Here is a 16,067-nt window from a genome sequence, read left to right as displayed (position 1 = left end):
ATTGGGCAAGGGGGCATGACTCCTATCTTTACAATGATAGGAGTCATGTTGATGGGGGATGGGCGTCGTTAAAAAATGGCGCAAGTCGGGTTAAGACGATTTTTTCGACGTAACCTGACTTGCCCCATTTTAAGACGCCCATGCGCCATTTTCCCCCTACGCCGGCGCTGTCTGGTCTACGTGGGTTTTTCCCACGCAAACCAGGCAGCGCCGGTCTGATTGCGCCGTCTAACGCCATTCCATAAATACGGCGCCCGCTTGGCGCTTCAGAATGGCGTTAGACGGCGCAAAACTTTTTGACGCTAAACTGCGTTAGCGCAGTTTAGCGTCAAAAAGTATAAATATGGGCCTTAATTCTCAATACCTGCACAACTGGCAGCACACCACATGGTGGCGCTGTCCGTCTAATTTTAAGATAAGTATAACAGCTGTGTTTAGTAATTTAGTATACATTGAAAATGAATAACACATGCAGCATTGAAGAGACTGTTGTGACATTGGGCACTACAGATCTAATAAAGCCCTGGATGTCACGGGTGTTTGCAGGGGTGTAAATGTACAGTAGTAGTGAACACCCTAGAAGAGTTTTGGGGTGCCCAGAGTAGCAACAGCGGTTTATTGTTCAGTATGTTGGGTTTTGCAGAGCTAAGTTGTTAGATGGTGGGCAGATGAATCTGTAGCCCTGGTGCGGGTGAGTCCTAACATATAAAACTGCCTTTCGATTCAGCAGGGCCCTGGCACAGATGTCCTTTTGCATCTGGCACAGATGGTGGCAGGAAACGAGGAGACCCCATGCACCACCAGGTCCCCCTAGGGTACCCCTCGAACCTTACTTACCCCTGGTATCAGAAGAGACTGAAGGCTCCCCGCCGGGGCCACCTCCTGCGCGAAGACGTAGTGGCCGGCGGTCTGCCAGGCGGCCATCAGGGTGGCAATGATGCCAGGGTGGGCACCGAGCAGCAGGGACACGCTGAACTCCAGGAGGAAGGCATCTCGTGGCACGCGCTCCTTGGGTAGCAGCTTCAGGGCCACAGTCACACCTGCGGGGTGAAGGAACAGCAGGTAAGTTAAGCGGGGGCTCGCCCCTGCCCTACAAGACAAGGAGGTACACCCCAGAGGCCCCGTAGAATCCGACCCCCCCCCAATCACATCGAGTCATCCAGGGACAGTGCTACCTCCTCCCTGCAGGGAGGCCCTGGGGGTCCGTACATCACAGTCATGCACAGCCCTTAGACTGTATGGGGGCCCCCGACCCCTGCTAGGGGGCACGAGACACCCACTGCTTACCTGAGCCCCGTTGCTTGGCCAGCACCACCTGTCCGTAAGCGCCACGACCCAGCTCTCCCAGCACCTCGAAGCGCTCCGCTAGCTCCATGGTGGGCAGGCGCTCCGAGGTCACGGATACCATGTTGACCAGCAGCTTCTGCGTGGACTTCACTGCGTCCGAGGTGCCCATGTGTCCGGAGCTGAAAAACACAAGAGTCGAATCAGGGGTGTGTGTTTATGGCACCAGTGACAGATCTGCCCATCACCTGCCTCAAAGCAAAGGAGTCTGTCGTGTCAGAGTCCACACGGAGTGTGACCCCCAGGCCGGTCTAGGGCGCATATTTAGCCCTCAAGGCCCACCGGGACAGACGAGGCCTGTCCCAGTCCATCTGATAACCCCTATCCCCCCCAGTAACCCCCAAGTCCATCTGGTCAGACCATGCCCTGAATGTAGGGTCTCTTCTGGTCTGTCGACACCTGCGCCCGCCCCCACCTCCCAAATTGGGCATCTATTGCGCTCCATCCCTAAGGCCAGGAACCCGACTGTATGTGAGAAACCTCAATAACTGTGAAAAGGGAACGCCGGAAGTGGAGAGACCAGGAAGTGCGAAGGAACCAGGACAGAACATAAGGAAGCCAGTCACAGCAGAGGAGCCAGGAAAGGAAGGGTCACCGCTGTCTTACCAGGAATAGCGGAAGTGGCACCACGGACCCTTTGACCCCGGATAGTTTCCCGGACTTATTTGTGCCCAAGACACCCTGGAGACCACGGGTAGCTCAGGGACTACAGGGCAACCTAGGAATAGCAGCAGCTATACCACTTATAGACGTCTAGTGTCACGGTGTAATATCTGGAAAGATGGCACCGTGTGCCTACGAGGGTCGTGTGTTTCTCACATGGCTGTTTCACCAGCTGCCATGGGGGGGGGGGAGCACCGGCACAAACGAAGCCGTACCCTGCGCCACAAGGTCGCGATAGGGACAGGTCGTGCGCGACCACCCCTTGTGCGGGGACCCACCCTGACCACTCCTGCGTCCCCCCGAGTGGAGACCCCCGAGCTCAGCACTGTACCATGGGCTTCTGCACCGAGAACTAACTCACATTGCTGCTGCGCGCACTGACACTGCATCAAGGCGCTAAAACCACAAGATCTAAACCCACAGCCACTATTTCAAGAAGCTACACCCACGGATTCTACCACAGCCCTGTGTCGAAGACCTGAAACAGCCCCCCCATTTCTACGCTGCGCCCCGACGTTTTAAACCCGAAGACCCCCCACGCCAGCAGGTGCTGTGAAGGATGAATCTACCGCTAGGCCCGGGTCTAGGGCGCTCCTGGGTGTCACCCGCAGGCAGCCTCTTACCTTGGATCCGGTCCCCTGACCCCTCTTTACAGCTCCTATGAATGTCCGCGGGGGAGGGGGGGAGCTCGGGGTCAAGCACCTCCTGTCCCAGAACTCTCAGGTCAAAGGGCAAGTCACAGGTGTCCTCGGGTAACAGCACAGCGCCTTGATGTCCGGTCCGGCCTGGGGTGCTCTCTCGCCCCAATGTGCAGACAAGAAACAGTGTCCGGGGGGAGTTATTTGTACGTGACCCCCAGATGCAGACCACCGAGAGGGGCGTGGCCTCACCTGGCGCCCTTGTGAGAGCAGCCAATCGCAGGCCTCCCTGCGAGTGATGCGCGATGAGCCCCGAAAAGGTGAGAACGACTGGGGGGCGGGGGAGGCAGGAGGGGCCGGGACGGGGTCACCTGGCTCCTCGACTTTACCTGATACTTTTACATGTTACGTTAATGTAATTGTACTTCTAGTCATTGTCCAAAGGCTGCGGCCAACTTTGTGTGCAACATTAACCGTAATCCGGACAAAGTCTCACCGAAACCCCCAAGACAAACACAGTTTGAGCAGCAACATACGAGCCGCTAATGCCATGAAAGATCGTGCTCAGATATTGTCGCAAAGCGCGGAATTCTGTTATTTTCTCAGTTCATGTAACATCTGCTTCATTAAAAAGTGCGCCCTTTTATTCCGTCCATGTCAACAGTGACTTACTATTCAGCCCCTCTGGGTGTGACGTGGGTTCTCTGCTCAAAATGGAGGAGTGCTGAATCCAGGACTGCTCACACCCTCCAGCAAAGGGCGGGTACATGCTTAATATGCAAAGGCCCCGACCTCCTGTGTCATGTTTTACGCACACGACCCCTCACCTGGACACATACCCCTTGCACACGAGACCTCACCTGGACACATGCCCCTTGCACACGAGACCTCACCTGGACACATGCCCCTTGCACACGACACCCCACCTTGACACATGCCCCTTATACACGAGACCTCACCTGGAGACCTCACCTGGTTAGATGCCCCTTGCACACGAGGCCTCACCTGGAGAGATGCCCCTTGTCCACGAGACCTCACCTGGAGACCTCACCTGGTTAGATGCCCCTTGTCCACGAGACCTCACCTGGACACATGCCCCTTGTCCACGAGGCCTCACCTGGACAGATGCTCCTTGCACACGAGACCTCACCTGGACAGATGCCCCTTGCACACAAGGCATCAGCTGTTCTCACGAGAGTTCAAGCGGATGTCCCCTGCACGCCTCCTCCGGGTGTTTCATATCCCTTACACACAGGGTCTCACCCAGGTGGTCTCGGTACACGGGGACTGTACTGGGTCTAAACCTGCTCATGCTGCCTTAGGGCATGGGTGGGAGATGGAGGGGTGGTTAGTGCCACCTGGGGGTATTCAAAGCGCCCCCCAGACTTCGCCACTGCAATTGATTTACGTTTACCCTCATTTGAACACATTCATTCAGCCCCCCCCCCAAAAAAAAACCCCACAAGTGAAATGTACCCAAGACCCTGCGTATCAGATACCACCACCCACTCTCATCCACCCTCCCGAATGAAAATCAACCACCCTCACCCTCCCACCACCTACACTCCCTCATCCCCCGCGCCTCAGGCTAACATGCCCCCCCATCCACCTCCATCGCATCCCACCTTCTAATGTCCACTTCTTTCCTCGACCAACAACCAGTAAACCCCCTTCTTTCTTAAGTGTTGGGAGAGTAAACAATACAATGAAAAACTGCCAACAAATGAATGACCCCCCTGCCCACTCGGGTGGGCACTGGGCAGGATGGCTCGCGGGACACGAGCCCCCGGGGTCCGGATGTATTGGGGTGCAAGAGTTTCAGGCTTCCCCAGAGGGGGGGTCACCTGTGGGAGGGTCAGTGACTGCATATTCCGTATACTTCCACACGTCACACATACGTGTGCACATCTATACTCTCGATTTATAGAGGGACCCCCCATGAACAATGAGGTGATCCCCCCACTCTCAGCTGCACCCACCCAATTAGAAATAAGAATGAACTTTGCAGCCACAGGAGGTCACTGAACCTTTTCACCGTACCCGGCGCTACGGGCCCTCTCAGCGCCAAGAGTGGGAATACAGCGCTATAGGGCGCATGCCCGTTGTTCGGGCTCCCGTGAGATGTCCCTGTGTAACCCACGTTAGTAGCCACGCTGCCCCCCGCCCTCTCCCTCTGGTCTAATCACACGAGAGACATCATCACCGCCAACCCCTCACCATGGGGTGCCCCCTCCCTGCCCACCACCCCGCGAGGACATCATGGGGAGGAGAGACCCCCGCCTCTGTAGGTCGGAGCCCCTATAATGGCAGCAGCTGAGGGGAGGGGGTCACCTGCGGAGCTGCCTCTCAATGCAGAAAACCCGCGCAGACGGGACAGATGTTATTACCAGTTTATAATCCAGAAATGGAACAAGATTTTCACATCTAGTCCTTTGCAACAAGAATATGTAGATAGGCATCAACTATGTATCCATAACGTCCAGCACAATCCTGAAACTTTGCAATACAATCAAAGCGGATATTCCTCGAATCAATCAATCAAATAGGATTTATAGAGCGCTGCTAATCACCGGCGAGGGTATCCAGGCACTGGAACACTGCTGCTGAGGGGTTCAGTAGAACAGCCCCGCCTTGAGTCTTTTGCTAAATTCCAGAAGAGAGGATGAGATCCATAGGTGAAGGGGGAGGTCGTTCCTGGATTGCGCCGCGACATATGAGAAACAGCGCTCCACGGCTGCTTCCGCAGATGTGGGGAGTGTGTGTGGGAAGCGGAGCGCACGTGTCTGGAGGGCTGGGGGAAGTTCAGGCAGTGGTTGACGTATGCTGGTCCTTGATTGCGGAGGCCCGCAGCATCTTAAGTTGACATCTCTTCTGAATAGGAAGCAAGTGGAGCTTCTTGACGGGGACGGTGATGGCCTTGTTGTGGAAGAAGTCCCCCAGGGTGTCACAGAGTCACTGAGAAGGGGTGATGATGTCTTTGATGGCTGAGGGATTGGAGAATTCTCAGACGATGTTGAAGAATTCTTTCCTGTAGTTAGAGCTGGTTTCAATGTGGTCATCTAGAAGGGTTCCTTTCGTCTCTTTTAGTATTGGTATTGATTGAGGGACGACTTGAAGGTGGCTCAGCTTGTGGGCTCCTTGATGGTGTTCCATTCCCTTTCTAGTTGCTTGCAGTTCACTTTCCCGGTTCTCACTTCTGTGGTGTACTAACTGGACTCTTTGTGGGTCTCTTGAGTCTGGTGGGCTTGACAGGGATGACTCCGTCACCACAATCGTTGATCCAGGCGTATAAGTTCTTGACAGCCTGTTCTAGGTTGTTTGCAGTGCCAGGGTGGTAGGTTTTGAAGGCATCTGTCCACTGGCTCGCTGATACTTTGCTCCAGCTGTGGGGTGAGGTGCTGGAAGGCTTGGTGGGTGTGGCGGGGGATCCTCTAATGGTGATGTGGGTGATGCCGGGTCTGTCCAGGTGAGCTCGGTGACATGGCTATACTTGACTCTGTCTCTGGCCGTGAAGATGGGGTCGAGCGTGTGCACTGTTTAGTGTGTAGAGTTGGCGACAAGTGGGGTGAGGCAGACGTTGTTCATGCTTTGAAGGAGGTTGGGGTGTTGTCATCGTTGAGGTCGTCAAGATGAAAATCCAGGTCTCCGAGAAAGATGTGCAGTTTGGAGTAGATGGCGAGAGGGTGATGAATTTGGGGACGGTGTCACAGAAACTGTGTCGTGGTCTTGGGGGTCTGTAAGTGAGGGTGCCTCTGTTGGTGTTTTTACCATCGATTTGGAGTTGGAAGTGAGGTGTTCTGTGATCAGGTGATGTTGTCTGCAGTGGTGGTTCAGTGGATGTTTTCTTCGTAGATGATGGCAATTCCATCTCTGTGAGTGTTGATGCGGTCCTGGTGTGCTATCTTGTAGCGATCTGAAGTTCCTGAGGCGAAGTCGGGAGCAGATGCGGGGTTGAGAGAGGTCTTGGTGAGGAAAATGGCATCAGGGGTGAGGGAGGTGATGCCGTCCCAGATCTCAGTGGCGTGTACGCAGAATGATCATACGCCGAGCAGGAAGCAGTGGAGTTGATCAGAAGCTGTCATGGTTGGCGTGGTGTGATGCTATTAATTGTGTTTGACCAATGACTTTTTGTTTCACCACTGCGCATATTAGTTGCTCAATGTTCACCAGTAGCACATTATATGTTTTGTTCAGTTTAGCTGCCTATTGGCTTTAACATGGAGTTAGCCATTACATTCTGTATTCAGTTTAGCCACCTATTGGCTTTGACATGGCATTAGCCATTACTTTCTGTATTCAGTTTAGCTGCCTATTGGCTTTGACATGATATTAGACATTACATTCTGTATTCAGCTTAGCTGCCTATTGGCTTTGACATGATATTAGACATTACATTTTGTATTCAGCTTAGCTGCCTATTGGCTTTGACATGACATTAGACATTACATTTGATATTTAGGTTAGCTGCCTATTGGCTTTAACGTGGAGTTAGACATTGTAGTTGAAACATCGCAGATGTCTGTATTCTTCCAAGCTGTGTTTTTCCACAAGATGAACCAAGCTGTTTTCTTCACACCAGACTAGACCTGATAAGAGAGAGTACATTTGGTGTTTTCCTTTCTGCTCAGCCTTGGGAATAGGAGAAGTCTAGGAGATCTGGCCAGTCTCCAAAGGCTTGTGTGGTTTTCCCGAGTCTGAGAGGAGGGGGCACGCTTTTGTAAGGATGGCTCTGGGCTACAGTGAGTGAGATTCGAATCTGCTTGACTTCAGGCTGGAGCTAGACGTCAGTTGCCAGTCTCCCGTGTGGGTAGATAATCTCTTTCTCGCAGTTGACCGGAGTCATCAACTTGCAGACCCCAGAAAGATGAAGCTGAAGATAGGTCCTACTTGCTCATACAGTGATGAATTTTGACTTTTATGCTTTGCTTTGAATATATTATATATTTGCTGTGTACATTGCAACTGAGCAGTACTGTGATATATTTTGTTTTCTTGCTGAGACTACTTTGTGCTTGAAATATACTAATTAGTCTCTGAAGAACTTGTGGGTGGGGAGAATTAACAACAATAAAGTTCTTCTTTGAACTCAGAAGTGCATTCCAGAGAGGTTCTGTTAGCTCTGATATGCGATATGTAGGAAAGCAGAACACGTGGTCAGCGAGGTGGTGGTCATTGTGCATGCAGGTGCCCCAGTTTTACAGAAGAGACAGTGCCGGCAGGTAAAAGGTCCTGTCTTTGATCGTGAAGTGTGGCAGCAGTTGTTGTTGCAGAGTCTGGGTCCAGGGCTCGGAGGTCGGCAGCGGTGTATCGGTGTGTGACTGGAGAGTCATCATTCCTGGCACTGGGTGCGGTCCAGGTGTGGACGGGTGCAGACATGCTTGCCTTTGGCATGCCTGCAGGGCACCTTCTGCGCGCACCTGCTGCACGGCATTGCTGGGGTCTCCATTGAGTAGGTCCTGGGAGGAGGGAGGAGCGCTGGGGGGTGTTGGACAGGGCCTGTGAGGGCAGGAAGGGGAGGAAGATGCAGCAATAAAAATGGAGTAAAAGCGAGGGGGTGTAGAAAAAAAATAATTAAAAAGGCAGTACAAAACTGAACAAGTTGAACAAGATTAATCAAAGATGAGTTAAAAAGGTTCAGCACAATAACAATGTGACCAATTCAGTAACCGGGGAGGCAGCGAAGCACCAGAGGGGGAGCAGTCACGAAGGACCTTGAAGCATCTTCACCTTTAATTTGATGCCCAGAATGCACTGCTTGAGGTTCTTCAAGACCAGGCGATACAACCCGGGTGACTTCTTGACCAGGAAGACGACTGAGTAAACACCCCAGTCCCTCTCTTTTGTTGAAGCAGGAGAAATCACTCTTTCCTTTAGAAGTGAGGCAACACCCTCAATCAAGTTCTGGGATCTTTGAAAACATGGGTTCAAATAGTTTCTGAAGGTTCTGGAGGAGCCATAAACTCAATCTGGTAACCTGATTTGACAATGTTGAGGTCCCACTTGTCTAACACAATTGCTTTTGATTCAGAGAAAAACTTCTTTGTCTGTCCCCCGATCTGTAATGATGGGAAGTTTTCATCAGACTCTGGATTTTCTGTTTCATAAAAGAATGAACAGAGGAAGAAGATTTCTCCTGAAAATTGGGAGATTGGTCATAGGTCTGTTTCCCCAAAGGTTGCCAAAAGGATTTCCACAGAGGCAATTTGGTAGGTTTTGACAAGTCTTTACTGAATTTCCACATCCCTGCTTTACTGAATGCCGAAGAGTTTTCTCTCTTTAAACAAACAATGGAGTTTGTTCTCTAACTCTGCTCCGAACTATCTGGTACCCTCAAAGGGCATTTTCTGAGAGGTGGACATCCGATCCGTGTCATCTTTTACATATAAATTACATCTGGGTAAATTTGAGGCCCTACCTGCCAGAACGGAAGATCTAAACTTGCCAAAGGAGATTTCTGACAGAAACTCTATTGGGTGTTCCATAAATTCCAGCATATAAAAACAGCATTTTCCTTCTCAAATGGCATGAGACAGTTATATGAATCTGCGAATAAAGAATGTGTCGTAGAGGAGCTCTGGCCAATCCCAACAATGCTTTCATTCTGTCAGCAGCAGGAGAGCGGCGATCATATTGGCTACAAGGAAGGCTGGGAGTCTGTGCCTGCAGTGGAGCCACTCACCCCCCTCTTTTCTGCACCGCCACTGACCAATTGTGCATTCTTCATTAAAATGCTGAAAATGAAAGTCAGGCATGAGCATAGCCAACAGTCTCAGACATGTATGCCCAACCTCCACTGCACTTCTGCCGGCATACTTGTGAGCTGGGAGAAGGAGATATTTGGTTGATTCGACCAGTCCAGTGGGAAACACGTCCGGGTGGGCCTGCAGATCTGGTCCACGGTGTCCATAACCAACCAGGAGAAGCAGCAGTAACACTTACTGAACGCCTCTGCCACCCAGAGTGCTAAGCCCTCTACACTCCTAAAGCGAGGAGTTCCTGCATCACAGGGGAGGAGACCTCACAAGCCCAGCAGGCGAGCCGTCCTCCCCATCTCACCTCTATATTCTGTATTCCTCGTCCCAGAGGACACAACAAAAATAACAGGAGCATTCTGGGAAACCTACCACTTACATAGCAGTCAGGAGGGTGGGTGGAGCTTGCTTAGATTTCTCCTGTGCTTCTTCTGTCCAAAAGGTGGAGTCACCTCACCGTGTAATGAATGAGGACGAGGGACATTGAGGTGATGGGTTTTTTTCTCCTTCCAATTGTACCCAGCAACATGGAATAACTGCACACTGAGTGAAGGTGACGCTTGCATCCTCAGTGCACCTGAGCACACTGAACTGCTGCTGACACAAAGGCTGGGAGCCTGCAGTGCACATACATTCAATGCCTTTTCCAAGAAGCTGGCAGATGTGTGCCTGAATTGCTTAATGATTACAGGTGTTGTGACTGCTCCAAGTAACATTAGCTGCCAAGTGACCCATCTCATGCGTAAGGCCCCCAGGCAGTCCTGGTTTTTGAGCCAGCCTCACTCTGTATGGTGTAATATTTAGACCTGAAATTGGCAGAGCTGAAAGCAAAACTACACGCCCAAGAATGCAACACACTGTAAGCTGAAAAGTCAGGTCAGGGAAATAATATACCACAGCCACTTGCCAGTGATATTTCAGTTTGTGATTTCCTTCCTCTCGGCACCAACTGTATTTTGTTAATGCTTTTTGAGTAACAAAAAAGTTATTTTCATTCGGGTATGAAAAGTGAAAATGTTTCTGCAAATAAACCTCTTTAATAGCCCACAAAACTAGCCATGCTCTTCAGCTTAATTTGTAGTACAAAAGTGCATATTTTTTTGTCACTTTAACATTCTTGTGAACAGGGCGGCGAGTTTTATCAGGAAAGAGGTGACACTGGACGTTCACATGCTTGTGATCTAGTGCTAAGGGGCTCGCACTGACATCCCACTGGAAACAAACCAAGATCCTTAATACACCCTTAATGGTCACAACAAAGAGAGCATAAGCGGGGTCTGGACGCTAGGGAGCACTCTTATGATTGGAAAGGAAGAAAACAGACACAAGGAAACAAACTGTTAAATGGTGGACACATTAGGAATGTTGAAAGATTTCAAAGGTGTTATCAGATTGAAAGACGGGAGCAATCCTGTGAAGCATAAATTGAGGGGGCGCTGTTAAGTGTGAGACAAAGTCTACATGAGTAATCTGTGCAAAGAGCAGGTGATCGAAGCTGTAGAGTCCTCCCTGTGTCTGTCACCCATAGTAGTGGCTCGTAAAAAGAACAATGAGTTGAGGATGTGCTTCGACCTCAGAAGTTTAAATCAACCCATTTGGGTAGATAGGTATCCTCTATCCTAAAATTGAACATGCCACACCGTTCGACTCTATGCTGCTCACTCCATGATACAACATGAACTCCACTCCACACCACTCCACTCTAATCGACTCTACCACACTCTTCTTTGCCATAGTCTACCCCAATCTACTTCACTCTAATCTACCCTACTCCCTACCACTCCACTCTACCACACTCTTCTTTGCTACAGTCTTCCCCAATCTACTTCACTATTCCATACCACCCAATCTATCCGCCTCCACTCGAACCATGCCACCCCATTCTACCCCACTCCAATCTACCCAACTCCACTCCAACCTAATTTACCCTACTCTAATCATCCCATACCAATCCAATCTACCCCACTGTACCCCACTCCACTATGATCCAACCTACTCCACTACACTACAATCTACCCCAATCCAACCTACCGAACTCTACTACAATCTACTCCATTCCACCCCAATCTACCCCATTCCACTCCAATTTGCCCCACTCCAATCTACCCCACTCAACTTGACCAATGCCACTACATGTACCCTACTCCATTCATCCCATCCCACTCCACCCAACTCCACTCCACTACAATCCAACCTATTGCACCACCCTACCTTCTACCCAATCCAATCTACCTGATGCTACTACAATCTACCCAACTCCACCGCAATCAACACCATTCCACTCTAATCTACCCAACTCCACACTAATTCACTTCAATCACCCCACTCCTCTCAATCTAACCCAATCAACCCCACTTAATTAAAGTCTACCCCACTTCTGCCAATCCACCGCACTCCATTCAAATATACCCCATTTTTCTCATATGTACCCATATGTACCCAAGTCTCCCCCACTCCACTCCAATATGCCCTGATCCACCTCCACTCTATTGTACCCCAATCCAATCCACTCTTATCTACCCACTCCACCACCGTATACCCCCTCCAAACTACCAGTCTACCCTACTGCACCCCAATCTACCCCACCCCCATTCTACAACAGTCCACCCTACCCAAATCTACCCCTTTCAATGCCACTCCAATCTACCCCACTCCACTCTATTAGACACCACTCCCACACACCCAAGTCTACACCACTCCACTTCACTTAATCTACCTCATTCAAATCTACTGCACTCTGCTCAAATCTACAACACTCCACTCTAAACCAGTTCACCACAATCAACCCCACTTCACCTAATCCAATCTGCTCTATCCTACTCCAACCCAATCTACACTGCTCCAACCGAGCCCATCTACCTCAATCCACTCCACCCCACTCCACTCCAATCTATCCCACACCTGTCATCCCACTTCAATCTACCACTCTCCTACCTACCCCACTTCACTCTACCCTACTTCACTCTACCCCACTTCAATCTACCCGTCTCCAATCTACCACACTTCACTCTACTCTACAGCCAATCGATCTCACTCCACTCCAATCTCAACTCAACTCCACTCCACTCCAATCTATCAAACTCCATGCTATCCCAATCTACCCCACTTGAATCTACCCACTCTAATCCACCTCATTCCAGTCCAATCTACCCAATTCACCTGACTACGATCTACCCCACCCCACTCCAGACTATCCTACTCCAATCAGCCCAATCCACCGCACTCCAATCTACCCCACTCTAACCCAATCTACCAGACTCCATCCCACTCCAATCTACCCCACTCCCTTCCAAATCTACTCCAATCTACCCCACTAAAAACTACCCCAGTACAATCTACCCCAGTCCACTCTACCCTAGTACACCCTCATCAACCACATTCCAGTCCAATCTACTCCCCTCCACTCCAAACTAGCCCACTCTACTCTACCCCAATATGTGCCACTTCACTCAATCAATCAAGGAGTGGTAGGGAGTTCCAGGTCTTGGCGTATAGGTGAGAGAAGGAGCTTCCTCCGGCGGTGGTGCAGCAGATGCGGGGGATGGAGGCGAGGGCGAGGCTGGCGGAGCGAAGATTGCGGGTGGGGATGTGGAAGGTGAGTCTGTCGTTGAGGTAGGTTGGCAGTCTACCCCTACTCTACTCCAATCAACCCGAATCAACTCCTACACATTTCAATCTGATCTACCCCACTTCACCTCATTTACCCCAGTTCCCCACTCCAATCTACTCCACTCCATTTTACTCCACTCCAATCTACCCACTCTACCCCACTCCAACCTACTCCACCCACTCTAATCTACCCCAATCCCCCACTGTAACCTACATAACTACACTCCAATGTATACCACTCTAAACTACCCCAATCTAACCCCACTCCATTCCAATCTATTCTAGCATAATCCACTCCAATATACCCCACTATAACCTACCCCACTCCACTTCAATCTATCCCAATCCACCCCACTCTTCCTCATACTACTCCGATCTACCCTACTCCTATCTACCCCACTCCAATCTAACCCACTCCACCCTCAAACTACCCCACTTGACCCCAATCCACCCTCATCTACCCCAATTCAATCTACCATGACAATCTACCTAACTCACCCACTCCAATCTACACCAATCTAACCAAATCACCCCACACCATTCTATTCCACTCTACCCTCACTCCACTCTACCCCAACCTAACCCATTCTTCTCTACTCCAATCTACCCCTCTAATCTACCCCACCCCACTAATGTTTGGCCATGTTGAATAGCAGACACACTAGGTGTACAACATGGCTAAACACCTATTTGCCAAAACTAACAGCACTCACATAGGTGGGAACTAGTGGTTTTGCCAATGCTTGATAATTAAGTAGCCATCATGTATAGGAAAGTGAAAGGGATCGGGTGGGACAGGCCGCATATGCTCAGCTGTTCTGGGCCCCCATGGTGCAAGATTTGTCTTTCGTTGATTAACTAGTACTCATCAGAGACAAGATTGTTTTGCAGAGGGGAGCAAGATGGGGGTCTGCTTCGTCCAGCTCTGGTCCTATTGTGGTCACCACCACCCCATCTCCTGTGGCTCAGCTTTTTCAGGATTGCAACTGAGGAAGTTTCAAGTATCCTGTATACTCAATTGATCTCTCTGGTGATCCCAGCCCTGACAAACAATTCTTTTCAGCCAATGCCCTGGTGGTCCTCGCTCCTGTAGATTCACCTTCTGCCCAACGCACTAATGACTCCGCCCCTGTGAACTGCTCCTTCACTCAATGCCCTAGTGATACTGGCCCCTGTGAACTGCTCCTCCCACCTGACGCCATGGTGATCCATCCCATGTGAACTGCTCCTTCCACCCAAAGCCCAGGTGATCCTGGCCCCTATGAACTACTACATCCACCCAATGCCGTGGTGATTCTGTTCCTGTGAACTGTTCATTGCACCCACCGCCCTGGTGATCATGGCCCTGTGAACTGCTCCTACCACCCACCGCCCTGGTGATCTTGGACCCTGTGAACTGCTCCTTCCACCCAACGCCCTAGTGATCCATCCCCTGTGAACTGCTCCTTCGACCCAAAGCCCTGGTGATCCTGGCCCTGTGAACTGCTCCTTCCATCTGACGCCCTGGTGATCCTGGCCCCTATGAACTGCTACATCCACCCAATGCCCTGGTGAATCTGTCCCTGTGAACTGTTCATTGCACCCACCGCCCTGGTGATCCTGGTCCTGTGAACTGCCCCTACCACCTAAAGCCCTGGTGATACTGGCCCATGTGAACTGCTTCTTCCACCCAACGCCATGGTGATACTGGCCCCTGTGAACTACTCCTTCCACCCAACGGCCTGGTGATTCTGTCCCATGTGAACTGCTCCTTCCACCCAATGCCCTGGTGATCCCGAAGTCTGTGAACTGTTCCTTCCACCCAACGCCCATGTGATCCTGGCCATGAACTGCTCCTTCCACCCAACGCCCATGTGATCCTGGCCATGTGAACTGCTCCTTCCACCCAACGCCCATGTGATCCTGGCCATGTGAACTGCTCCTTCCACCCAAAGGCCTGGTGATCCTGGCCCCTGGTAACTGCCCCTTCCACCCACTGCCCTGGTGATCCTGGCCCTGTGAAGTGCTCCTTCTACCCACTGCCCTGGGGATCTTGGACCCTGTGAACTGCTCCTTCCACCCAACGCCCTAGTGATCCATCCCCTGTGAACTGCTCCTTCGACCCAAAGCCCTGGTGATCCTGGCCCTGTGAACTGCTCCTTCGACCCAAAGCCCTGGTGATCCTGGCCCTGTGAACTGCTCCTTCCATCTGACGCCCTGGTGATCCTGGCCCCTATGAACTGCTACATCCACCCAATGCCCTGGTGAATCTGTCCCTGTGAACTGTTCATTGCACCCACCGCCCTGGTGATCCTGGCCCTGTAAAATGCCCCTACCACCCAAACCCCTGGTGATACTGGCCCATGTGAACTGCTCCTTCCACCCAACGCCATGGTGATACTGGCCCCTGTGAACTGCTCCTTCCACCCAAGGCCTGGTGATTCTGGCCCATGTGAACTGCTCCTTCCACCCAATGCCCTGGTGATCCTGGAGACTGTGAACTGTTCCTTCCACCCAACGCCCATGTGATCCTGGCCATGTGAACTGCTCCTTCCACCCAATGCCCATGTGATCCTGGCCATGTGAACTGCTCCTTCCACCCAAAGGCCTGGTGATCCTGGGCCCTGGTAACTGCCCCTTTCACCCACTGCCCTGGTGATCCTGGCCCTGTGAAGTGCTCCTTCCACCCATTGCACTGGTGGTCAGGGACTACTGCCAAAGTTAGACAGGGCCTCAAGGAAGCGTGCTGTTTATTATCACCAAGAGGGTCAGGCAGGATTGTGTCCTTCCGCTCTTCCTCTTCACACTCAGGATTAACAACCTGGAGAGGATGATGGTGCAAAGAGGCCTGAACATGCCCCAGACAACCATAATCATATCCCCACTCTTTATATGCGGACGTTATATTAACATGTGGACCTTAGCGTCACCTTGAAGAAGACCTGGACTCGTGGGTCCCCCCTTTTAACCGCCATCAAACAATCTCCACATTAGACTCACACATTCTCCTATTTAGGGGTGACCTTTGATTCAGGTGGCCCTTGGAAGCACCAAATAATATCAGGAGTAACCAGTTCACGAA

At 51.3% G+C, this 16,067-nt stretch overlaps 1 protein-coding gene across 3 annotated transcripts in view; it reads right to left on the bottom strand.

Annotated features, from left to right (window-relative positions):
• LOC138266937 (serine/threonine-protein kinase SBK1-like) overlaps positions 1-16,067 on the bottom strand; it is a 29,915-nt gene that overhangs the window by 3,275 nt on the left and 10,573 nt on the right. The window contains exons 1-3 of one of the 3 annotated variants that reach the window (XM_069215718.1): positions 2,631-2,967; positions 1,288-1,466; positions 838-1,040 (exon numbers count right to left, since the gene is read on the bottom strand). In XM_069215718.1, coding sequence (XP_069071819.1) covers positions 838-1,040; positions 1,288-1,456 — 372 coding nt within the window. In that variant the 5' untranslated portion in view covers positions 1,457-1,466; positions 2,631-2,967. Of the gene's footprint in view, positions 1-837; positions 1,041-1,287; positions 1,467-2,630; positions 2,968-16,067 lie in introns of those variants that run through there. The other 2 variants (XM_069215717.1, XM_069215722.1) reach the window with 2 other exon arrangements.

The sequence above is a fragment of the Pleurodeles waltl genome, chromosome 12 (genome assembly GCF_031143425.1).
Source record: "Pleurodeles waltl isolate 20211129_DDA chromosome 12, aPleWal1.hap1.20221129, whole genome shotgun sequence".
Classification (NCBI taxonomy): domain Eukaryota; kingdom Metazoa; phylum Chordata; class Amphibia; order Caudata; family Salamandridae; genus Pleurodeles; species Pleurodeles waltl.
Note: the sequence above shows the minus strand (reverse complement) of the source record. Positions and strands in the feature narration are given on the sequence as shown.